Genomic DNA, 25,685 nt, shown 5'->3' on the forward strand with positions numbered 1-25,685 from the left:
TTGTTTTTCTATTTTTCTTTCTTGTTTTATTGCAACAGCTAGCTTTTCCAGCACTGTTAAATAGTAATGATGATAATGGGCATCCTTAGTTTAGACATTTTTTTGGAGAAGATTTCTAACATCTTCCACTATGTATAATTTTTACTCTTTGATTTAGATATTTCTGGCTATATGAAAATAAAGTCATGAGATTACTATTCCATACAGAGTAATAAAAAAGAATGTTGAATTTTGTCACAAGCTTTTTTGTCATCAGTTGACATTGTAGATACTTTAAGTATTTATTTGATTAACATAATTTATTCTCATATTCTTTCTGATATTGAACTAACCCTACATTTCTGACATAAACACAACCTTGTCATAATCATAATTTAAATGTTCTTTTAACTTACAAATATTTTATTTAAGACTTGTGTCCATGTTTATTAGGAATATTGTTCTATTTTTTCTATCTCTACATTGTCTTCCCCTGGCACAAGGACAAATATTTTTATGGTACATATTTGTATGATAGAAAGATTGAAAGGATGCCCATTTTTAATATTATGTCAAATAGCGTATATAATACCAAAATGACAGGAATATTCTTATCACTTCTGCATCTTTACTTCCCTGGCTTTCTTCAAGCCTCAGATTAAATCTCACCTTCCACAGATTCTTGCTCAATCCACCTAACTGAGTCATCTCCTTTCTTCTGTTCCATATGTATCATGTATATACTTATTTAATTATAAGTTGTCTCCACTGTTAGATTTTAAGCTTCTTGAAATCAGTGACTATTTTTGTATTTTTGCTTTGTGTTCACAGAAATAAAAAGAGACACATCGAAAGACACACACACACACACACACACATACAAAGGGAATTATTCAAAGAGATGTCAGTAAAGATAACTGAAATAATTACTATTTGCAGTACCTAATTTATCCCTCAGTTATGAACTTGAGAAGGGAGAATCAGAGAATAAGTCTTCTCAGGTTCCTTGTCCTTGTTCTATTATAGTTTTGCAACAGAGATGGGAGGCTCAAGCAGATGTTAATTCAGAACATTTTATTTTATATAGTTAATTGTTTCTATTTGTTCTCTGACCTACCCATTATTTAAGATTTCACTGTTATCTTCATTTAGTTCTGTCTTTTGTTTGTGGTCCCTGAGTCAATAACTATTATTATTGCATTATGCAAATTTTGTAAAGTACATGTTTACTCTTTCTGTCTTGTTACATTTCTTTACAATGTTTCTGTGCCCAAATTCATGGTCAGTTTTCCTAAAAGGACTACGAGGTGCTGAGAAATATATATAATTTTTGTTGTCCAATTAAGTCTTTTAACTCTAAATTCTTCACCAATTTGTTCAGTTCTGTGTTTTCCATTTTGTTTACTTTCTGTTAGACTTATCCATAACTGAGGATATTGAAATCTGTCAATATTGTGATAACATCTATATTATCTTGCAACCCAATTAATATTTGCTTTGTGAATTTGTATGTGAAGGTATCTGAAACATATAATTTTATAACTGACATCATTTTGTTTATGACTCCTTTCAACATAATATTCTTATGCATTCTTTTAAATTTTGGATCTGTTTTGACTCTGTCAAACAGCATGATTACAACTTCTCTTTTTTTGAAGTCCCTTAATGCATAGTAAATTCCCCCCTGCATCTCATCAGTTTTATTTTATGTGTTGTTGTTTATAAAATTTGTTTCTTGTAAGCCACTGATTATAGGTTTTTGTTTTCTTGTCAAATCTCTACCTCTCTCCCCTCCCTCTTTTTGCTTTATTGAATTATTTAATCCATTCACATTTAAAGTTATGAAAGTTAGGTGTATGATTTTTTCCATTTGCCTTTGATTTTTTTTTCAAGTTAAGATGCCCACCCCTCCTTTTCTGCTATAAACACAGTCTTGTCTCTTCAGGTACTTTAGCTTAATTTTGTTTTAAGATGGCTCTATTCCCTCTGGGAATCAGCCTCTGACCCCATATTCCATTTGTTACTTCTTTCTCTTTTTTGAAAATTATAAATTCAAATTTCTTTTTTGTCTTTATCTAATTATTCCTTTCTCTCTTTTTTTCCTATTACTCAAGTCAATTTCCCTTTCCTCAATCCCCCTTCAACTAGTCATGTTCAGTAGTTTTTTTTTTAATTCATTACTTTACACCCCTTTCCAGAGAGGATTTCTCTTAAGAGTAAGCTCTCTTATCCATTCTCTCTCTTTAGTCTAATCCTCCATTCTCTGGTTCATGAACCCTATAATTATCTAGTCTCTATTCTCTGTATTCCTCATGGAATGCAAGTTTTTGAGCTGTCCAATCTGGGCTTTCCACCCAATGCAGTTTCTGCACTGCCTTGTAGAGTTTTCCCTGGGGATTCTCCTTTTCCAATTTACTTCACTCTTAGAACAACATCAATTCTTGTAGGTGACAGAGAAGACAGTGTCCTATTCAAAGGAAAATTCTTTGGGCTTTCACCCTGTGCAAAGAGACAAAACTCAGGAAAAAGAGAATTAAAAGAAGTTTATTAAAAGTGCAATGAGGTAGTAACATGTTGACTAGCTGATCAGTAAGATATCAGTCAGGGATTCAAGATGGAGACAACTTTTATTGATAACTTTCATAACAAGATAAAGACATTTCAAATAGGTCTACGCTAGCAAAAAGGGATGGGACATTGCATCTTAGCTTCTCTCCAACTTCCAGTACATGCAGGGTAACAGGTAGTAGATGACCTGATAGGTGAAGATAGCAGGTAACAATACAAAAGCTGCAGTCTGGGTGATTCCTCCCCCAACAGTGATTGACAAGCAGGACTGGGAACGATGGATTACTGAGTAAGCATAATTTTCTATAATTCCCCCATTTGGTGCTAACCATACATATGGTGCAGTACCACAACTGGTTTCATCTCACTCCCCCTTTTTTTTTTTAACTATATAATCCTGTTCTCTGCTGCTCATGCTGCATCATTTGGGTAAGTATTTGTGGCTATAAGATAGGGGATTTAAACTTACAACAGGAAACAAATGCACTGTGATTATGAGCATCGCAAATAACAATCTCATATTTTCATCAATATCATAAAGTTGCATAATCTTAGGTAGAGAATCATAATCTCGTGTATCCCCTAAGGAGACAAAGCTTGTTAAATAAGCTCTGCATGTCAACTAAGGCAGATTAAACCATTGAGAGGGCTCACCATGTACTAATTTAGAAGGGAGATTTGCACATTAGCAAGGTCACCAAGAAAACTCAGTAAATGTAAATACCATGAAACAAAAGACCAAAGTAATACAAGAATAATCATAAATGTTAAATAGCATCAATTCTCCTTGTAACCCACTCCCAATGTTCAGTTAATCAATTTCATCTTGAGCTCCAGATGTCACATGTAGTTGTCTGGTTTCTGGCAACATCTTTCCTTGGGACGTGTGGGAATAGGTTTCATTCCCAGGGTAGCTCTGAAGTGGCCTCTTTCCAGTGGGTTTGCTTCTCTGGTTCCAAGGCACTTGCAGAGATTCCTAGGTAATTCTACTCAAATCTGTTAGTTACCAGGCTCAATACAATTTAGTATAACCTATTAAATGTGCTTTTTCCAATAACAAATTCATGTGGTCAAAATCCTGCTCAAGTCTTAGGATTCTGGTCATGTTAACAATAGAGCTATGAGAACATCAAACTAGGAATCCATAATTCACCTGAAACTTCAGAAACTTTCTGTTACCACATACTACTTGCTGTTTCTAGCCTTCTTCTTTAAAATTAAATTATCAGTGCAATTTTATATGTAAAATCCTGCACCCAATTTTTAGAACTTATTATAACATGTTCAGGGCACATATATGTACAAAATTGTCTTATCTGTGTTGATTTCTCAAAATTTTCCATGTCTAATAAATCCCCTGTAGCAAAAGGAGATACTTTAAGGATCATATCCTATACATGAATACATAGCTACTAGCACTCATTATAAGTAGATACTTTTCATCCCGAGGCAACAGTTACTCAAATGAATTTACTTAAAAGATACTTATTTAGTATTGAAATGACAAACTTTCACTGTTCACCTACCCTGATAAGAGAGATTTGCTATGAGAGGAAGAAAGAGGGACATAAGTATAATAGCATCAGAACTGGGCCTAAGCCTAAGGGCACAACATGACTCAAAAAAGGGATACAAGGATAAAGCATCCTTAGCTCTGTTTGATTTCAGGTAAGTCATAATTAAGTTTAAAGACCAGCCAATCATACAACAATGTTCCACCTCATTCACAGGGTATAATAGGGTCAGGATCAACCAGATTGAAAACATACATATTTATAAATGAATAGCACAATGGTGAAACTGAGTCAAGAGAATCCTCCCTTAGACTATACCAAAGTCATTCTCTCTATCTTTCCCAGGTCTCAATATCCACCTGTAGTAGTTTCCAGATTACATTCCCTTTGGTCAGTGCACGGTGTCCTCCTTGAATGGTGAACTGTTGGCCTCACAATAATGTAGACAATCATATCTGAAATCCAAATTTAGGATATGAGGTTACAATCCCACAAGATTTTACCTCAAATCGCAAGTTTCATTAATTACATTTAATTTCATCAAGATGCAGTTGCTGTTATTTCTCTCATGGTATTGCAGTAATAAAACATTTACCAGGTCTTTAAAAATTTACTCAACAACCTTTCCTTCCTTTTCTTTTTCTTATTCTCCTTCAGTTTAAACTTATCCTGGTGTAAAAATCAATCATAGTAAACAAGAAAATAATTACTCTCTGAAATTCCATGGATACAGTGAATATATGATATAGTTTACTGACAAGCCCAGAAAAACACTGGTCACTTTCTGCCAACCTCCAGGCTAACAGGTATTCTATATTCACCCCTTAAAGCAAGAATAGATATTAAAGATTGAGTTTGGTGAGATTACATTCCACAATCTTCACAAGTGATTAGCAAATAAACTTAGATGAAACTCATTCTGTATTATAAGCTGGCTTGAACATTTGTCCCTACTACTACATGACTGCACATGTATAACCTATGCCAAATTGCCTGCTACCCAAAGGGAAGTAGGGGAGAGAGTAAGAAAGAGGACTAGGAATTCACATTTTTAAAAAAAATTAATAATATTGTTTTTACTTGCAATTAGGAAAAAATATTACTTTTTTTTAAAAGAAGAAAATGATGAGCAGAATAGTTCCAGAAAACCTGCAAAGACTTCTTTGAACTGATACAAAGTAAAGTGGGTAGGACCAGTAGAATATTTTACACAGTAACAACAATAGTCTTCAATGATTAACTGTGAATGAATTAGTTAATATCAATACAATGATCCAATAAAATTCTGAAGGACTTATGAAGAAAAACACTATTCACTCTCAAAGAAAGAACTGATAGAATCTGAATGCAAATCAAAGCATAATATTTTGACTTTCTTTGTTTTTCTTGTTGTATTTTTGCAAAATGATTAATATGGAAATGTATTTTGCATGATTTCAATGTATAATTGGCATCATGTTTCTTTTCATTTCAATGAAAGGGGAAAGGTAGGAAGAGAGAATTCAGAATGAACTTTTTTTAGAAGTCTAAATTAAATAAATAATATTTTCTTTTAAAAAAAGGAAAACAAGAAGGAATGAAGTACAGGAGGAAACATGATGGTGACAGCAAAATGTTTTAGAGACTTGGACATAGAAATAGGAAAGCCCATCAGGTATCCCACCTAAGCCACTTATGAGATGTGTCATCCTGGCAAAGTTCATTTCATGTCTCAGCATCACTTAATTCTTCTGCCATTTGGACTACAAAGAACATCAAAATCAGAAATCTGCTGCTGAGTCAAAGGAGATAGCATGCATACACTATACTCCATAAATAATATCTCTTGTAGTTGTTTCTGTTTTTGTAGCTGAAGATACAATTGTGGTTTTCATTACTGATGTTCCTGTGATTAATCCTGAACAGAAAGGAAAAGTCTTGGCACCTCCAGGAACGCAACAATGGAATCTATCCATTACATTATGGAGGAGCATGTATACCAAGCCAAACACCACCCCCAAAGGTGACCTTCCTCCATTTCTCCCCAAAGCAAAAGGAATTGAAGGGACTGACTTTGAAAAGGAAGAGTGATGGTTACATGAGGAAATTTGTAAACAAGAGGGTGACTCTTCAGGTCTTCCAGGACAATGCAATCCTAGGAATAAGAAGTGCAGAAGGATGTGATGCCACTGGGGGGGTAGAGGAAAAGATATGGCAAGACTGACTGAGACTAAGAGGAAAAGAGTTGGAAAGATGAGCTGTGTGGGTGGCCCTGCACATCTCCCAACTGTCTGGCATCTCAAATATTTGCAATTTCTTGTCCTGTTGACTCCATTTGATAGAGCCAGGAGAACAGAAGTTACAAGGAAGAAGAAATTTTTACTAATGTGAAGGAATGGCTCTGTCCAGAGGCTTCCATCTGGGCTCTGCCAAGCAGAAGGTCTAATGCACATATCACTCACATTCTTTCAATCAGCTCTTGGCAAACCAGATAATCTCTCCTCACTTGTTTATTAAAGGCTTTCAAGCAAATGGTCCCCCAAAAATCTTGTAGTTTTACCCATGTGGACTTGAATTTTTAGGGATGCCAACGATGGCAAGAATAAATATATATGCAGTAGAGAGAGAAAATGAATGGCTGACCAGAAAGGGCCTAAGTGGCTAAGAGGCCACATCCTGACCTGCATGGTCAGGAAACCTGGGCTTTGCATCTCAACCCATCTACTTACAAGACATGTCACATAGACCAAGTCACATGACCTACCTCCTCATCAGCTTTCTCTGCAAAATCAGAGCAAGAAAATCACCATTCTCACAGTTCTCTCTGAGGCCCAACAGGTACACAACACATAGAGCTTGCTGCATACAAGAGAGTCTTTCTTTTTCTTATTACCAATGTGCATTAGCACTTCCAAGGAAATGTGTTAGGAGTGCAGGGGAATTTCATCAGAGGTTAAACTGACTCATCACCCAGACCTAATCTATTCAAATTTCTGAAACAAATGCAAATCTGGAAACTCACCTTTGAAAAGAAACAATGACTTTGTCGAAATGATATTTGTACAGAAGGGGAAGATTGCCCAGCTCTTCCTGGAAGTAATCCTAGAACCAATCAACAGAGAAATGAGATTAGTCTCAAGGCACTGAGAGACCAAAAGAAGGACAAACTGAATTTGTGGGGAGCCCCCAGAATCTGATCTCAGCCTGCAAGAACTTTTGCCCTTGGAAGTATCCACTAAATTTGCCACCCTTTAACATACATAGGATGAAGAAAAATGAAATGGCATCAGGGAAATAAAAAAGCAAGAGGAAAAAAAAATATGCCCTTGTCCATCACTTTGGTGTCAACAGATAAAGACTCGAGTTCTTGGGGAAGGTGAAACACCTAATCAAGCCAAGGATGATGGCATGGTAAAAGGAAATGAAACACAGGAACAAAAACAATGGCATACAGCCAAACCTCTTAGAGCCTTGAACTTGGAGCCAGGAAGGCCCGACTAGCAATCCCACCTCAGCCACATAGGAGGTGTGTCCTCCTGGGTTGGTTAACTTTCCATGTCTTAGCTTCAGTTAATTCCTCTCTTAATTGGACTAAAAAGAACATCAGAATCAGAGGTCTGCTGTTGGATCAAAGGAGATAACATACACATATGGTACTCCTTCAATGATATTTGCTGTGCTTGTTGCAGATTTGCTAGCTGAAACTATTATTACAGCTTTTTTGTTGCTGTTCTTATTGTGATTAATCTTGAACAGGAAAGAAAAGATCTGGCAGGGCTGTAGTAGAAGAAAGGAATCTGTCCAGAACATTATGGCAGACCCTTTGGGATAGGCCAAATGCCATGCCCAAGGGCAACCATCATCCATTTTTCTCAAAAGAAAGAACTGAAGAGACTTACATTTAGAAGGGAAGGGGGATGTTTGCCTGAGGACATTTGTGGGTGAGGGAAGCCACTTCTCAAATCTTCCAGGGTATCTCCCTCCTAGGAAGGAAATGGATAGAAATTATGTGAAGCCAAAGGGACTTAGAAGAAAAGAGATGGCAAGAGTAAATGCATGGGAGGCCTTACACATGGTCCCTGCAAATATTTGTCCTGCTGACATCATTTGATGGAGCCAGAAGAATAGGAATGCCCCAAAAGAATAAAATATGGTGGAGGTAGAGGCACACTCAGGGCAGTGTCCAGTGGCTGGAATCTGGAGTGAGCCAAACAGGGGACCTGACAAATATGGCAGACACGTTATAGTAATTCGACCTTTAATAACTCACTTAGCCTCACTGTTAAGAAAAGGGGAATAAGAGGCCTGTTGTTGGCTCAAAGGAAATCACAAACATACACTGTATTCCATAAAATACATTCATGGTTATTATTTCTTTTTTTGTATTTAGAGGTATTATTATTGTTGTTTCTGTTGCATTTGCTATTGTGATTAATCATGAAGAGAAAAGAAAATACCTGGTACTCCTGGAGTGCAAGAATAGCAATTGGCCATCACGTTAAGGCAGTACCTGTAGGCTGGGCTGACTTCTACCCCCAAAGGGAATCATCATCCATTTTCCCCCAGAAAAGAATTAAAGAGACTCACCTTTTTAAAAAGAAGTGGGATAGCTGCAATAAGAATGTGAGGATGACTTCTGAAATCTTCCAGGTTAACACAGTCCTAGGAATGGGAAGTTCAGAAATGAAGTGAAGCCTCCGGGCTTAGAGGAAAATGGAAGGCAAGAGTAATTGTGTAGGTAGCCCTATACATTGTCCGAACTATTTGAAATTTATTTTCCTGTTACCTCCATTGATGGAGTCAAGAGAAGGGAAATGCCAAAAAAGAATCAAATGACCAAGGTAGAGTCACACTCAAGCTAATGTCCAGGAGGCTGCATCTGGAGTCAGCCAACAAGAAACCTAGTGCATAAGTCAGACACATTCTACCAATTAGGCGTTTGAAAACCGTGTGGGTCTCATTTGTCTGATAAGGGACTTTCAAGGAAACAGCTACTGAAAAGACCTGTAGTTCTAGTTCTATGGACCCTCAATTGTTAGGGTAATGTATGATGGCAAGAATGAATACATATGTGGCAGGGGAGGAATAACAACAAATGACAGGATGCATTTGAAATCAGTTGGTGGTCAAGACCTGACCTGCAGGACCCAAAAGCCTGAGCCTGGACTTTACCTCCCAACTCATCCACTTACCAGACCTCTCAAGGTAATCAAGTTACTTAACCTTTATTATTCTCTGGTGTCTCTCCTGTAACATTGGGATAAAAAAATTACGAATCTCAGTTTGCTCAGAGTCTCAAAAGTGACTCAAAATGTAGAACTTTCCTTATAGAAACAAGTTATTCTTTTTACTGATACAGATGCATAGGAGCACTTGCAAAGAAAGATGATTCAGGAGTGCAGTGGAACCATTTCATTGGCTCATCAGGAGACACCAGCCTGGAACTGCCTTGACTGATGCCCCCCCCCCCCACCTCTATAAATTTCTTCAGCAAATTCAATTCCGGAAACTTACCTTTCTGAAACAACAGTGAACTTTTCAAATTGAAATTTGTCCAGAAAAGGGAGATTGCTCAGCTCTTAACTGGAATAATCCTAGGACCCATAAATAGAGAAATAATGTTAACTTTAAGGGACTCACAGGCAAAAAGATAGAGAACCTGAAGGAAACTCACATCTCAAATGTAACAGTGCCAGTTGTGATAGGACATTTGTGCACAGGAAGTAGACAGTTAAGCTCTTTCTGGGAGTACTCCTGAGGATGAAGAAATGCAGACATAATGTTAACCATAAGGGACTCACAAAAAAATAAAGATAGAAAACTGATCCATCGTTGACCCTTGACTCCAACCTGGACCTAGGCCATCCTTTGCTACTTGCAATGTCTATTTTTCCTCCTTACATTCAACACATGCAGGAATGAGGGAAATGAAAAGGCACAAAGAACAAGGAAAACAAGTTGTAGGAAAATTAAATACAGTAGTCGTTATGTCCTTTGAGGGAAGGTGGCAGAGGAAGGTGGCATCTTCATCTGCACCAGAGGACTTTCCCCTCCACAGGAATCTACCACTTCCTGCTACCCACCTTTCACCAGCTTCTTCAGTTGAGAAGAGGAGCACAATGTTCCTCTATCCCCATGCCTTGTGCCTTCCATCCGCTGCTGGGCACAGCAGGTCCTCTGCAGGAAAGTGGCAAGAGGCCAGGTCAGGAGCCTTCCATCTGCCCCAAACCAACAACTTCCATCTGTACAAGCTCAAGGAATATCTACCTCCTACTGCCAGCCTGATCTCACAACTAAGATGTGGAGAATCTCTGGGGCAAGGAAGAGTAACCTACCTTTTCATGTCAGGCCTTTCATGTCCTGCTGTACCCTGTTCCTTGAGGGAAGAGGAAAGTTGGTGGGGAATGGGACTTTTGACTTGGTTTCTTGTTGCACAGGTGAGATTTTCACTTCTTGCTGTACATTTTTCCTGCCTAATCCCCACCCTTCAGAGGGAAGAGGACTAGGGAAGCAGGGTTTCCCATCTGACCATCTGAATGTATGCTTCCCATCTCATCCTGCACTTCCTCCAGCCTCCACTGGGAAGAGGAGTGGTGCCCCCCATTCAATGAGGAATATTCTCATACCTGATCATACCCTTCTCATCTCAGTGATTCTGAACTCCTGAAGATCATCATCCAAACCACATTCCACACCCTCTACCAGACATTATTTTTCCTCTTACCCTCAGTCTTCTCACCTTTAAGTAACTCTCACACCACCCAACCCTTCCCTGTGTCTTGTGGAAGACCTGTTCCATACACAAAAAAATTGTCCTTAATGCTAAATCATTTCTTCTCCTACTCTTTCCATATGCAAGTATTACTGAAACCTGGCTGCCCCTAGATAATACCCTAACTGTTCAGCCTTTCTAGTACTTGCTGCACCTTTTCTCATTCATCTGGTCACCTAAATGTTCCACAAATAAGACACTCCATTTTGGGGCATTTGCTCTGGTTGGTCCTCATGCCTGGAACTTATCTGGACTTCTTCAACTCTACCTACTGAGTTCCTTGCCTTCCTTTAGGGATCAACTAAACTCTCATTTTTTACAGGAAAATTTTCTAGTGCCTTCAGTCTTAATTAGATACAATTTATTATGTAGTTTGAATGATATTTCCTCCATTAGATTGTAAGCTCCTTGAGGGCAAGGATTGTCTTTTGCCTCTTATTATATCCCCAGTGATTAGTGAAGTGCTTCGTACACGGTAGGTGCATAGTATTGATTTACTGATAGCAGATTGCCTATATGTGTATATACTCTGGATGATACTGTTTTCCTCTTTTCAAACATTTTATTTTATTTCAAGAATTGTCTCCATACAAGTTGATTCCAACCTGAAAATTTGGCTGACAGGGCAGGATTCTCAGGCACTGAAGGAGTGGTGAGTAAACTCTTTGTTAGCATTTATGGACTTGTTCTAGCATGTAACTGACCCTGCCATTCTAATAAGTCTTTTTCCAAGACTCCACCAACCAATGCCTTAGTAAGTAAAGAATTTTGAAGAAATTGGAGACTAAGTATTGTAAACTAGAAAATGGTAGAGCACGCTGTGCAAAGATCCTGTCTGGATCTCCACTAACTAAAATGGTAGAGAAATATGGGAAGCTTAGTTCATTGATAGCAGGTCTCTATCTCAAGAGCTTAATATCTTTCTGTCAAGTGTGGAATATTTGTATTTATGAAAAGTAAGATTTGTAGTGCCTTGAAGAAGGTTCATTTGAAATAGGTAAGTTAGCATACTCAATGGGATTTTGAGAAACACTGTATCCAAAGCAATTGGATTACTGGTATCTTTGAAGTGGGTATTATACCTCCAACAAATTTAAGAAGGATTTGGATAGTCAGAAAGAAGAAGTGGAAATAAATGGAAGAAGTGGTAAGAGAAGTAAAAACTTTCTCACTCTCTTCAAACCCTCTGTTCAGATAGGACCTTTAATTGAAAATCATGCTTTTTTGCAATCATTTGATTTGCCTGTTGATCTAGCAGTAAGAGACCATCTGTCTAAAACATGATATGCATATTCTGCACCATTGAGGCTTTTTGTTTTGTTTTGTTTTTTGGAACTCCAGCAGAAAAAGGCTGATTTAGGTACTATGTGGCTTCAGGTTCAGGAAGAGGATGAGGGAAAGGGGTAGTTTCACCTTATGCTCAAAAACCAATACTATATAAAGGAAACTTTGCTTGTATTGTGGGTCTGGTCTAGGAGTGATTCTGGCTTAATAAAAGGAACTGAACCCCTTACAATCAGTTATTTCAAGGATAAACCATGGCCATGCATTAAGCAATACCCTCCATCTAAAGTTCAAATTGAAGGAATATAGTCAATCATTGAATATTTAGAGAAATGAAGACTTACCAAAAAGAGGCAGTGCCCAAGCAGTACCCGATTTTACTGGTAAGAGAAGAAGGAAAATTAGATAAAGTTAACCTGTGTATCAGGTTTAACTAAATTTAAACATTCCTGTGATTCACCTACTATCTTTCCTAGATATTAGCAGGAAAATTTAAAGTTGTTTATTCCACCAGTGGGTCCACTTTAATTCATTATACCTCCCAGCCTTCAGCTTGTGCTTCGGTGCCGAATAATTTTGGCTCCTGAATTCTCCACATTTGAGACTCAAGCATCCTCCTGGCTCACATGAGGAAATTGCTGATTTGTGCCTCATAAAAAGACAAGAGTATAGATGAATTTGTTTACATACTAAATCATAAATCTCTCTCTCAGTTTGAAATGACTTTAATAGAGATATAAACATGAAGACAATAAGGAACTGAACAAATTGCTGGAGAAACTAGGTCACAAAGACTTCTGGCATCCTCTAAATGGGACTACAATAGAATATACACATTTCACAGCACCACATGGAACTTTTACAAAAATTGACCATGTCAATTTAGGGCACAGAGATATTGCAAACAAATGTCAAAACACAGAAATAGTTAATAAATTTTTGACAAACAATAACTTTTTTCTGATCATTACACAGTTTTCACTTTATTAGAAGCATCTGACATAGCCATTAAGTGATGTCTCCCTTAACATAAGCATAGAGCCAGGTCCAGATGATTTAACTATTTAAAGAAGAACCAACTAGACATCATTTGTGCTACAACACTTTAACTTTCTGCACTAGGGGAATAGGATATTTTATTATCACCAATAATCTGTTTGTAACTGGGAAAGGAACCTTTCACAGTTACCTATCACAGGTTTTTTTTCATTCTCCAAGCAATGCTGCAGGATCCAGTATTACAGCTCCAAATGAATATTTCTGCTTAGTTTTTATAGCAAATAGCAAAGGTAGACTCATTCAGAGATGAATGGGCCTTTCATCTGTTGCCCTAGAACTACACTTTTGAGGGGACACCTAGATCAATGGCATGTTGAGAAGGCAATTTTGTGAAGGTTAAAAGTCAGAAAATATTTGGATATGAATGTGGTCTCACTAAGACTAGACAGAGCAATTACCACAAGGTACACCCCAAAAAGTGAGCTAAGAATGCAGAGAACCAGCTTAGCACACAAACCAATGCCAGTTGCCTGATAATGTGGAAATTCTGATTCTCAGGTCAATGACCCTGCCTACTATATGCTAAATCCTGGGGATACAAAAGAAGGCAAAAGGCAGTCTCTGCTCTCAAGTAGCTCATAGTCTAATGGGAAAGACAATATGCAAACGACTATGTACAAATAAGCTACATACAGGACAAATTGGAGATAATCCACACAGGAAAAGCACTAGCATTAAAGGGGGTTTGGGCAAGGCTTCATGTAGAAGGTGGGATTTTAGGCAGGACTTGAAAGAAGTCAGGGAAGCTGGTCAGTGGTGAAGCAGAGGAAAAGAATTCCAGGCATGGTGGATATCCAGTGAAAATGCAAATCTGGAGAAATGGTTTCTTGCACAAGGAATGCCAAGGACGCCATTATCACTGAATCACAGAGTACATGTTGGGGAAATAAAGGGAGTGGCAAGGTTATGAAGGGCTTTGAATGTCAAACAGGCTTTTCTATTTGTTCCTGAAAGTGACTGGACTTCAATGGACTTTGCTGAAGACAGACATGTCTTTTCCCCACTGCTTAATTTACATTAAATTTGCCCAAACCCCAGGATGGATAGTTTCTTTCTGAAGTGAAGGACTCATGTCAGTACTTGAGGACTATAATCTTCAAGATGTCTTCCAAACTTTTTTAATGGTCCTGGTTACCATTTCAGTTAGAAGGGAGAAAACAATGATGAGGCTACCAACAGTTTATGACAAATAATGTGAATGGATCTGAGGGTCCATCATCACCTTGTGCAAATGGTACAATGGAAGATTCCATAAGTCCAGCATCCCTGGTGACAGCAGAATGGAAATAGGCAGGAAAGCACTTAGAGATACACTTTGGGTTCTCACTAGAGCAACTTTTACATTCCTACAAGGCTCTCAGTTTATCCAATGAGAAAAAAGTCACGAAATTAAGACAGGTTAGCAGATATCAGTTCATCCCACTCACTCCTAAACAATGATTTTCTTCTCAAGTTCCTTTATTTTTCGCTAAATGGTGCCTACTGTTTTGATTCCTTTGCACACCTACAGCTTTTGCAAGCCCAGCTCCCAAGGAATCCTTGATGTCAGCACTCTTACTCAATTCCTTTTGCCTTCAGTTCCTGCTTGACACGCTGCAGATAGCCGGGATCAGGGTAGCCAAAATTTTCTGGCCCACCGAATTGCAGAGTTTTGTGATGAATATCATTCCAAGTGATCACATCCTTGACTCCTGATGTCCGAGACTGTCCTACTGTGAAAATCAGCCTTTGGTCAAAAGCTCTTCTGAGGAGAAGCAAAACCTGCCGTCCTTCTTCATTATTTGGCAAGTATGCCACCCGTCTTGTTCCTTCGTAACGTTTCCCTGGGTTGGGATGATCTTCGGTCTGTATGCCTCCCCGCATGTCATAATGAATCACAATAGTGCCACATGAATTATAACCTGGAAGTGAAGATGTTCTGTAAGAGGTTGTCATTGTTCCATCTGGCTGATTTCCTCTCAAGATGCCATAGGAAGTCTGGCACACAGGGCACACTGGCTTATGTTTCATGGCCTCTCTGATACAAGGGGCACAGAACACATGCTTGCACTTTGGGAGGACTTCTTTGTGTTGAATAGTTTCCATACAGATGACACACTCCTCCTTCTCTTCCTCTTTGTCCTCTTTTCCTAAGTCCCACCAGCTAGGCAATCCCTTGATGGGAGGTAAAGCCATGCTGAAATCAGCACCAAGTTTGTCCAAGGGGGACCTGGAGTCTCTATTCCAATTCACACCAAGGGGGAGTGGTGGCCCTTGTCTGTGCTGGGGAGGAGGACCTTCAATACCAAAATATCTCTTAACATATCTCATTGCTTCTGCAAGATACTTGGCCAAACCAGTCAGTATCAGTTCTTGTTCATTCCACTCCAAGTTTACATAGGGGTGCCTTCTTTCAAAGTCTTCAAAGAATGCCCTTTCAGGCCAACACTTTCTTTCTTGGTTGAATGGTTTCAGAAGAACTACTTCTTTGACAATCTGAGGCAACAGCATCTGAAAGATGTCAATGAAATCTTCATAAGCCTGTGCAGAGAGGTCTAAGCCTTTGTCTTTTGGTTTAAAGACAATGAGGGTTTTCCGAGTTTGGGGATTGTTCACCAGTTCCATTACAGTGTCATATTTCATCTCTATTTCTCTGAATTCTTGACACAGAAGACGCAAGTGAGCAGTATCAACCTCAATTCCATTCTTCATCATGTTTTGGGAAGCCATCATATCCAGAGGTTGTTTGCGGGAGAAGTTTGCTTCAATGAAATGTTGAGCTCCTAAGATATCCTGTGGGTTTCCCCAGAGGATTAAGACTTTTCCTTCAGCTTTAATACGGAGGCCTTTAAACATGTCAGCCAGTGTTTTCTGGACATCATGGGCCAGCTTATTATCTGTGAAATGAACATCCTGACGGGTCACATTCTGGATTTCCCTCTGAAATGCTCTGATAAAAGCTTCTTGAGCTGCTTTTCTGTCCCTTGACTTATTTGTCTCGAAGTCTAAACACACATTGCCCATAGGATATGATACAGTACTCTTGATACGTACTCGATGCTCACTTTCTATTTTGTCCATAGTTTCAGGAAAGAAGTATTTGAAATATTCAAACAAATGTGAAGGAACTGAGATCAAATCAGACTCTTCTTCTTTTATGTCATTTGGATTGGAGTGAAGACTAGGATTATCAAGGTTTTTTGGCACAACTTGCTCAGTTTCTCTTGCTGAGGCTGAGTGGGAAAAATTCGCTTTCTGCTCATTTCTCAGGATGTTGTCATTTAAGAATCGATGAATTTTTTCAATATCTTCATAGTCACCAATTACTTTCTCAGGTCCATCATGGTCTCCCTCTATTCTGAGCTTTGGGCAGAGGTTCATAATTGCCTCTCTTTGCTCTCTGGAAAGCTTGAAGTTCAGCTGGGCCTCCACATAGAGGAATACCTTTTGAATGAGGGAATTAGAGGAGCAAGCACCACCTCCTTCATCTGGCTTCTTCTCATCTGGAGATTTCTCTGGGAGTGACTGATTTTGAGAGGAAAGCTGGTTTATCTCCAAAGTGTTGTTCTCTCCTGGTTCTTCATTTGTTTCTATGAAGACATCCACATATGATGTATCGTTAACTGCCACAGAATGATCTCTCTTTGCTATCACACCTTCCTTGGCTTGTCTTTTATAGAACTCTACCCAGAAAGTGCCTTCTCGGGGACCGACTTTGACCTTGCACTTGCCTCCCCCGGACCTCCAAGGGTTCTGGAAATACTTTTGTAACTTCCTCTCCATTCTAGGGTAACTCTCAGACACCCGGACCAGGACTCGGTACAGTGGGCTGTGGGCAAGGCTGCTAGTAGCCATCACGGCAGAGTAGGGAGTCGTGAGTTGAAGATCCGGCGCTGCGATGTTTGTTCAGTGGGCTCTGGAGGGGGAAACTGGGGAGCAGAGAGGGGAGACAAAAGGGTGCTGTCAGCTCACTACCCTCACCTCTCTGCCCAGACAATAACTTAAAAAATAGTAATTGTTTCAGCACACACAAAAGACAGAGAACCAAATGGCAACTTAAAAAGGAAATTCTAAATAATGAGTTCAAAGAACAATTTTTTAAAAATCAAATAATTATTTGAACAAATGGCAAGGGGAAATATGAGGAAGATGATGATAATGAAACAATATACAAAATTTCCAGAATGCAGATAAAGCAGTCCTAAGGAGGAAAAAATACATATATCTTTACAAACACACATTAACAACATAGAAGATAAGAGGAATAATGAACTGAATATTCATTGAAAAAATTGAAAAGCCAACAAATAAACAAGCTTAAAATAATCACAAAGACATTAAAAATTGAGGGGAAACAGATAAACTGAAAACAAAAATACTCCAAAGAAATGATATCTAAAACTAAAGGCTGATTCTTTGAAAAGAATAATGAACTTGATAAACCTTTAGCTAATCTCATTAAAAAGAAGAGAGGAGAAAAATGAAATAAAGAAAATGGCAAATGAGCAAAGTGAAATATCAACAGAATCAGAAGAAAAAAATAAACAGCATATTGTGTACAGTGTTAACTGTACACAATATGAGAAGTCCATGAAGTGTGTTGTAATTGTAGTAATTACAAGAGAAAGGGATGTGCATGTGGGGACTCCCTATACCAAGGAGTGTAGCAGTGCAGGACAAGCCTTGGTATTTAAGTTACAGAGAAAAGCAGAAGCCATAGGGCATGAGAAAAGGACCAATTTCCTCCCAAAAGGGAGGAGAAATCATGAATAAGTAAAATGACAAAAGCAGCATTCTTTTCCCTTCAAAGCTCCTAGACCGTGGTGTAGCATATGATGGTCTGCTTATTGACAAGGGTCACAGCTGCAGAAAGTTTCTCAGTCTATTGCAGACTGATTGGCACCTGTCTTGACTCCCAAGGACACACAAGGAGTCAAGCTTGGGGTGTAAACAACAAATTATGTCAGTTCAGGGGGGCTTCATCCTTGACATGTCTGGGGTTTCTTGCATACTCCAGGTCCAGTGTTTTTGGAAAATATGGCAACTCAGAAAGACAAGTTCAGGAGATCCCTTAACATTCTCTCCCTCACCCCACCATTGGTCAAAGGACCACAGAAAGTGTACTTGGTAAAACATTCCTGTGTATACTGCCTAGGAAGGATTGCTGAAGGGAGGAAAAACAACACTTCACAAGGATAAGGGTCAATAAACAGAAAGCTAACAAGAGACCTTGGGCACTTCCACATCTTACAGTTGAAAGAGGATGGTTCTAATTACAAAATGAAATCAAAAGCAGAACCATAAATGAAGCACAGTAGAAGCCATAGTAAGAATGTTCAGGATCATGGATTCGTCCAAAGTGGAAATCATACAGCATCAAGAAAACCAAGAGAACTTAGTGTACAGATACAGAAAATAAAAGCCAAATGGGTACAAGAATAGATATCAATATAAACAAACATTAAGTCTTGCTGCAATAACCCTTTCCACTATCCATTCAATCAACTCATTTCATCATGGATCTCAGACATCCCATGTAGTTGCATAATCCCTGGCACATCTCTTCTTGGAGCAGTCTGGAAAATATCATGGCCTCAAGGGCACCACATCAGTGGACTTCCTCTCTGGTTCCAAGTTACTTGTAAAGACTCCTTAGATATTTCTGCTAAAATCTTCCACAAAACAGATCTCAATACAAAATTTCCATACTAGTCACAAACATGACTTCTCTAACAACTACTACATGTGGTGGAAAACAGCTGGACCCTCATGGTTCTGATCTAATCTATAACAGAACTATAAGGGGAACATCAAACTAGGAACCCACAGTTCACCTGAAACTTCAAAGAATTTAGGCTATAAATATCCCATGATGTTTCTATTTTTATCTAAAACATTTACATAACATAAATATTGTTAACAAGCTAAAGAGTTACTGTTATATTGATATACCTTAACACATTCAAATACAAAGTAAACATTTTAAGTACCACAGAAGGCAGAACTTTTAAAACCTTCCAAATTACATGTATATTGATTTGATCTTGTTTTCTCAACATTTTTCTCAATTTTTTACTTTACAATTTTAAAATTTTAATTGCTAAATATTTTAAACCTCCAAATTTAAATACCACTTAATTTAATTTAATTCCATTTCAATTTAATTCAATTATTCAATTCCCCCTTACAGATAAGGATCTATTCCTCACATTTTAAAAACATATATTACAGTACACTTTTTATAAGACTATGACCTATAATACACAAATGAATTTACATAAAGGTTAACAAGTTAACTTCAATTGTAGCAAAAGACTTGGGATGGGATGTATAGATCATTTCAGTAATAAATTTCAAAACAGTACATATCAAAGAAGTTGTTGATAATAAAACATGTTTTTACCATAGGAAACAGCAAATGTTATTTCCACATTAAATAAGAATCTTAAATAAAACTGACTTTTCCAATGGTGTAACACAAATTATTCCATAAGTTACTCTCTTTTAAGAGAACTGATTGCAATATTGCAATTTCTTCAAAACAAACCAAATATGTTTCCGAGTCCATTTTAATTATTAATAAAATAACAGCTTGGTCCCATAAACTGCTCCATTAACATCAAATTATTCTTATATCATTTTGAAACATTTAAGGATCTTATTTTATACAGAATATATATATATATATACATATACATATATATATATATATATATATATATATATATATATATATATATATATATATATATATATATATATATATATATATAACAACAAGTAGATGACTAGGCCAAATCTTCATTTACTGAGTTGTTTAGCACATAGAAAGGACTATAATTCAAGGCTGAATGGCTCAGATCTTATACACATGGAGTTTATTATAGTAGCTCAGATGTGTTCTAGCCTTAGTCTATGAGATAATTTAACATTGTGTTTGTATCTTTGCTTCACAAGATTCTTTTACCTTTGTCTAATTATTTCCATAGCGTTCAGAAGGAATGAGTTATTTTAGGGACTTAATCTTACACATAACTATGTAAGTATTAGCAGGCAGAGGGCAAGCCCAAGTATGATGTTATTTCGTTGCTTGGGATATGGAATGACTACACATTTAGACAGAAAAAAAAATAAGATCTTACATACTTGCATTGTGCTTCTACTGACCACTTGCTTTGATAATATGAATTTGCTATAAAAGGAAAAAGCAGTATGATTCTAACAGCATCAAATCTGGTTCTTATTGACTCAACATATATATGGCAGGAAAAAGCATCCTTAGCTCTGTTTGACTTCAGGTAAGAGTCAGAGTTGATAACCAATCATGCAATAACAATGCTACCTCATAGCCAGACTCAGGAATGGCCAGGTGGAAAACATTTCTGTTAAAAAAAGGAACACAGTGGGGAAACTGAGCCAGAAGGATCCTATCTGAGGCTATGCCAAGCTCATACTCTCCCACTTTTCCCCAGATACAGGCATCCACCTGTAACAGTTCAGGATCTCATTCCCTCTGAGTAGCTTGTGGCATTTCTTTAGAATGGTTGCTTTGATTACTGACTTAAGGATCCATCAGCCAATATAACTGAATTCACAGCTCCAAACAGTATTAGTTATAGTTCCAAGAGCTTTTTACCTCAGATGGCAAGTCTCATTAAGCACAGCTTAGGGCTAGATATAGTTATTTTTGCTCTTATAGAGTTACAATAAGCAATAAAAGATAGCCAGGACTCACATATACATAAGAAATTTCAGTTAACATTTGTCACTTGTTTTTCTTTTCTTCTCCTTGAGATTAGACTTGTCCTGGTGTAAGAATCAATCATTCTTAGTGTAAATTCTTAGTAAACCAATTTTATTGTTTAGGAACTCCATAACCCATAACAAAGCTCTTTTCCCAGGGCCAATGACCTTACCCACACAGATGGTTTTCAGCAACCTGGCAAGTTTACAAAATAAAGGAAGTCTACAAGGTTTTTGCTTTGTACCATTTCTCACACCAGTAATCAATTACCAATTTTTTCTTTTAAAATTCCTGTGTAAATACTTAATGGGTTTTAACATTGTGACAATAATCCCAAATAACTTAGTTAACAATCTTACAGCTTTCAGATGTGATAACCAAATACTTTTAGTGATAATTTTCTCTTAACTAAAGGGAAAGATGGAAATTTCCAGTTTTCTAAATTGCAGTTATAAAGCATCATAAAACAGGGTTAGCAGGGCTGATAAAATAACATAACAGTCTTCAAACAATATTTTCAGCCTTCTTTTAGTTGTTCAGTTCACACTCTAATAACATCCAAGTTAGGAAAAGTTGTTCTTCTAACAACATAATTGATATGTTACCAATTTCATAATGTAAGAAAATTTGGAAACATAATGCCATAAACAATAGTATGTATTTAAGACTTGAAACAAACCCATCAACAATCAGGTGACTTCGATTCAGTTGAATGCATTTTCAAATTACCTTACACAGAAAATAATTTTGTCACTGTTGGCATTGTACACTGATCACATCTGAAATATGTATAACTTCATCATGTATGATACAATTACATCTAATTAAAGAAATAATAACCTCAGTTAACATTTATATAGTGCTTGTCCTATTCCAGCCATTGTGGTAAGAGCTTTACAATCATGTGGTCCTCACAACAACCCTGGGAGGTGGTTGCTATCATTATCCCCTTACAGATTAGTAAACTGAGGAAAATAGATGTGAGGTAACTTGCCAAAGGTCACCCAAGTTAACAAAATTTCAGATCTATTCCTTTTTCTCAATTTATCTTAATGTCAAATGGCATAATACATTCTGATGCTTCATAAACATCATGTTATGAGAGATACATTTCACTTAAAGTAAGACCAGAATAAATTCAATTACACTTAGATTTATTTTCCAAATGGTAATGAATCTCAATTCTTAATTTTAATTATGTAATATTATATTTTCACAAGGGCTATCTATTTCAAGCATTTCATATTATGAAATGCACTATTCCCAGCCAATCCAGTGCCAAGGATTCTAAAAGTGGCAATCTAATATTAGGTTTTAACCCACCCAATTATCTCATTTAAGAGTACATTTTAATTTAATCCAGATCTGGGTTATACAATCTCAGAAAGAAGACACTGCTTATCAATTTACTGTTGGCCCTCTATAACTGTTTCTGTATATACTTCCCAATCAAACAGCAACTTTTATTACAATAGTTCCCAATAAGACAAACAAATGAAGGTTCATACAACCTTCCTACTTAAAGCCAAAACTTTTTCAGCCCTTTTCTGTCAACATATTCAAACCTTGTCAACTTGCTTAAACCTTCTGACACAGGCAAAAGGGCACCCAGAGCAACTCTTCAGGGAAAGGATGTGTCCCCAAACCTTCATATCTACCTTCCATATTTTCCCTCCTAGAAGATTTCTCTTTCCAAATCTTCTAAACCAATTACAGTCTACATAACTTTTTATTTAGACCCTACTTTTCAGCCCTATTCTAGACTATATTCACTCCACTGAATATTTCCTTTTATAATATTATTGTTGTTAAACAAACCCGATGACTCATTAACGTCTTACTTTCCAAGCTATATAATTTAGCTCTAGTGACTTTTTTCATTAATTTACCTTGTCTTAATTCCTTCTCTTGATTTGTCATAATTCAGGTATTACTTAAAAGATGGAGGCACAAATTAAAATGTTCTTAACAATTATAGAAACTTACAGGTTGGTCTATGCCAGTAACAATTAGGTTCTGGTATATAATTCACAAAAGTAACACGAAGCATTTTCAAGTTGCTTTCTTAAAAATGCTCCTCTTGTATGGGTAAGAAGCAAGACAATTTTTAAGATTCAAACACATAATCTGTTATATTCCTACCTGAATAGGAATCTCATATAGCAACATTTCCAAATTCAAGGTAACAAATCAATATAAAAACTGACTTTTAAATTGATTAGAACTTAACTTTAGCTTGTATGATTCCCTAAAAATTGAACTAGATATTTTAGTCAGACTCAACAACCTTTTGGTTGTTTCCTGGTATACACAAAACTTTTTTTCTTTTTCATAAGCCAGGAAAGGATTAAATGCCAGTCCTATTCCAAAGTGCAAGCCTTGAAACTTTCAATGACACTGCCCACAAACCTGTCTCTTAAATCAGTGAAATCACTTCTCTAGCTGTAAAATAATAAACCAACCATTGGCAGAAGGGGTTGGGGGCATAGCTGAAAAGATACAGAGATAGGTTTGCTGGCAGAGTTTTTCCTTCTAAGCTCCTTGAGCACAATTACAGATTCAGAGAGATACATGAACACAGACATGGGAAAACACAAATATACTCATACAAAATGTTACTTCTTGTCTGCCTTTCTATGTATCTCCAGAGGGGCCATGTTTTCTATCACACGTAAACACATAAAGCTTAAGAAATTATTACATCTCTCTTACTTCTTGCATATTCTGACCTGACACTTCCATCAACCATATCCCAAATAATCTTTGTTTCACCGAGTTTTTCCTCTTCTGCCTCTCTACTGTCTACCTGATGCATGCAGTCAGAAAGGGAGGGAGGGGGAGAAAGAGAAAGAAAATTTCTCTGTTCTTTATCCTGTGATACAGAAGGCAATTGCTATTCCGAGGTGTCTCTTAATAGTGCTGAAAGTTCTCAAGTTTTGTTTAAAATGAACATCTGAGTAGAATTGCAGATATTTTAACCTTCCTAACAAATATCTGCAGGTTTCAGGATCATATAGCTATAATATTTGGCACACAGAAGTCTCCTTCGGAGGAGGATAAGGACATCTTTGGACACTTTATTACTCAAGGGGAACACAGATAGACAGATAGACACACACAGATACACACACACAAACTCAGAAGCAAAAACAATAACAACAACAAAATCTAAAATTTCACATTCTCAATTCATACCTATATATTCTATTTATTATTATTTTTCAGTCAGTTAACCAAAAATACCAGGACTCACCCTCCACTTTCTTTCCCATCTCAGAACTAGCTAAATCTAACAAAAAACTAAACAAGAAAGAAGTAAATAAGATGAATAGGGTTTTAGGAAAGTTAAATATGATAAATCTCTGGAGAAAACTGAATGGGAATAGAAAGGAATATACCTCTTCTCTCGGCAATAAATAGCACCTATAAAAAAGTGGCCATGTATTAGGGCATTTAGACATAAAGGGTGATATCATAAGCAATTTAGGGGAGCATGGAATAGTTTACCTCTCAGACCTATAGATGAGAGAAGAATTTATTATCAAATAAGAGATAGAAAGCATTAGGGGACGGTAAAATGGATGATTTGATTCCATTAAATTAAAAAGTTTTGGCACAAACCAAACCAATGCTACCAAGATTAGAAGCAAAGCAGAAAACTTATCAAAGCTTTTTACATCAAATTTCTCCAATAAAGACCTTATCTCTCAAATATAGAAGAAGCTGAGTCAAATTAATAATAAAATAAGCCATTTCCCAGTTGATTAATGTACAATTTTTAGCAGGCAGTTTTTAGATGAAGAAATCAAAGTTATCTCTAGTTATATGAAAAAATGCTCTAAATTATTGCTAACTAAAGAAATGCACATAAAACAACCCTGAGGTACCACCTCACACCTATAATTTTGGCTAATGTGACAGAAAAGTAAAATGATCAATGTTAGAAGGGATATGGAAAAATTGAGACAATTGAGTGAACTTTTCATAGAATTGTGAACTAATCCAAACCTATGGGAGAACTATCTGAAACCATGCCTAAAGGGCTATAAAAAGGTACATATCTTTTGACCGAGCAATACCACTACTAGGTCTGTATTCCAAAGAGATAAAAAAAGAAAAGAAAAGGACCTACATGTACAAAACGATTTATAACAGCTCTTTCTGTGGTGGCAAAGAATTGGAAATTGAAAGTGTCCATCAGTTGGGGAATGGCTGAACGATGCAGTGTATGATTGTAATAGAATTCTATTTTGCTGTATGAAATGATGAGACTGATGCTTTTAGAAAAACCTGGAAAGACTTAGATGAACTGATGCAAAGTGAAGTAAGCAGAATCAGAAGGGTGTGAACAGTAAGAGCAATACTGTACAGCAATCAGTTGTGAATGATTTAGCTATTCTCAGCAATAGAAAAATCCAATACAATCCTGAAAGACCTATGCTATGCATCTCCAAGAAAAGAACTGATGGAAACTAAATGCAGATCAAAGCATATTGGTTTTTTGCTATCTTTATTTTTCTAATTCATCAGCTAAATTTTTCTCTGTTTTCAACCAGATCCTACAAAACTTCAGTGTTTCTTTTTGGTACTCCTGCCTCAGTTGGGAGTTCTCCATTATCCTATGTTTCAAGGAGCTTCCCCTCAAAGGAGTTTCCTTTAGAACATTATTTTTACTTATTCTATCTCTCCTCTCTCTCCTCTCTCTCTGTAAATGTATATGTATGTAAATATATAAAATTCTTATAATGAAGGAAAATCTGTGAGATACACGTACACACACTGACACATACACAAAGACATTGAATGT

General features: G+C 37.0%; 1 protein-coding gene across 1 annotated transcript; it reads right to left on the reverse strand.

The window, feature by feature from the left end:
• Positions 1-2,507: 2,507 nt before the first annotated feature.
• Positions 2,508-19,780, reverse strand: LOC140515629 (E3 ubiquitin-protein ligase DTX3L-like). The gene is made up of 6 exons (XM_072626431.1): positions 12,441-19,780; positions 9,555-10,416; positions 8,628-9,287; positions 7,940-8,023; positions 7,063-7,142; positions 2,508-4,516 (listed from the first exon to the last, which is right to left on the reverse strand). The coding sequence occupies exon 1, from the start codon at positions 16,987-16,989 to the stop codon at positions 14,710-14,712; it is 2,280 nt and encodes a 759-aa protein (XP_072482532.1). The 5' UTR covers positions 16,990-19,780; the 3' UTR covers positions 2,508-4,516; positions 7,063-7,142; positions 7,940-8,023; positions 8,628-9,287; positions 9,555-10,416; positions 12,441-14,709.
• Between the last annotated feature and the right edge of the window lie 5,905 nt (positions 19,781-25,685).

This window comes from Notamacropus eugenii, chromosome X (assembly GCF_028372415.1).
Source record: "Notamacropus eugenii isolate mMacEug1 chromosome X, mMacEug1.pri_v2, whole genome shotgun sequence".
Classification (NCBI taxonomy): domain Eukaryota; kingdom Metazoa; phylum Chordata; class Mammalia; order Diprotodontia; family Macropodidae; genus Notamacropus; species Notamacropus eugenii.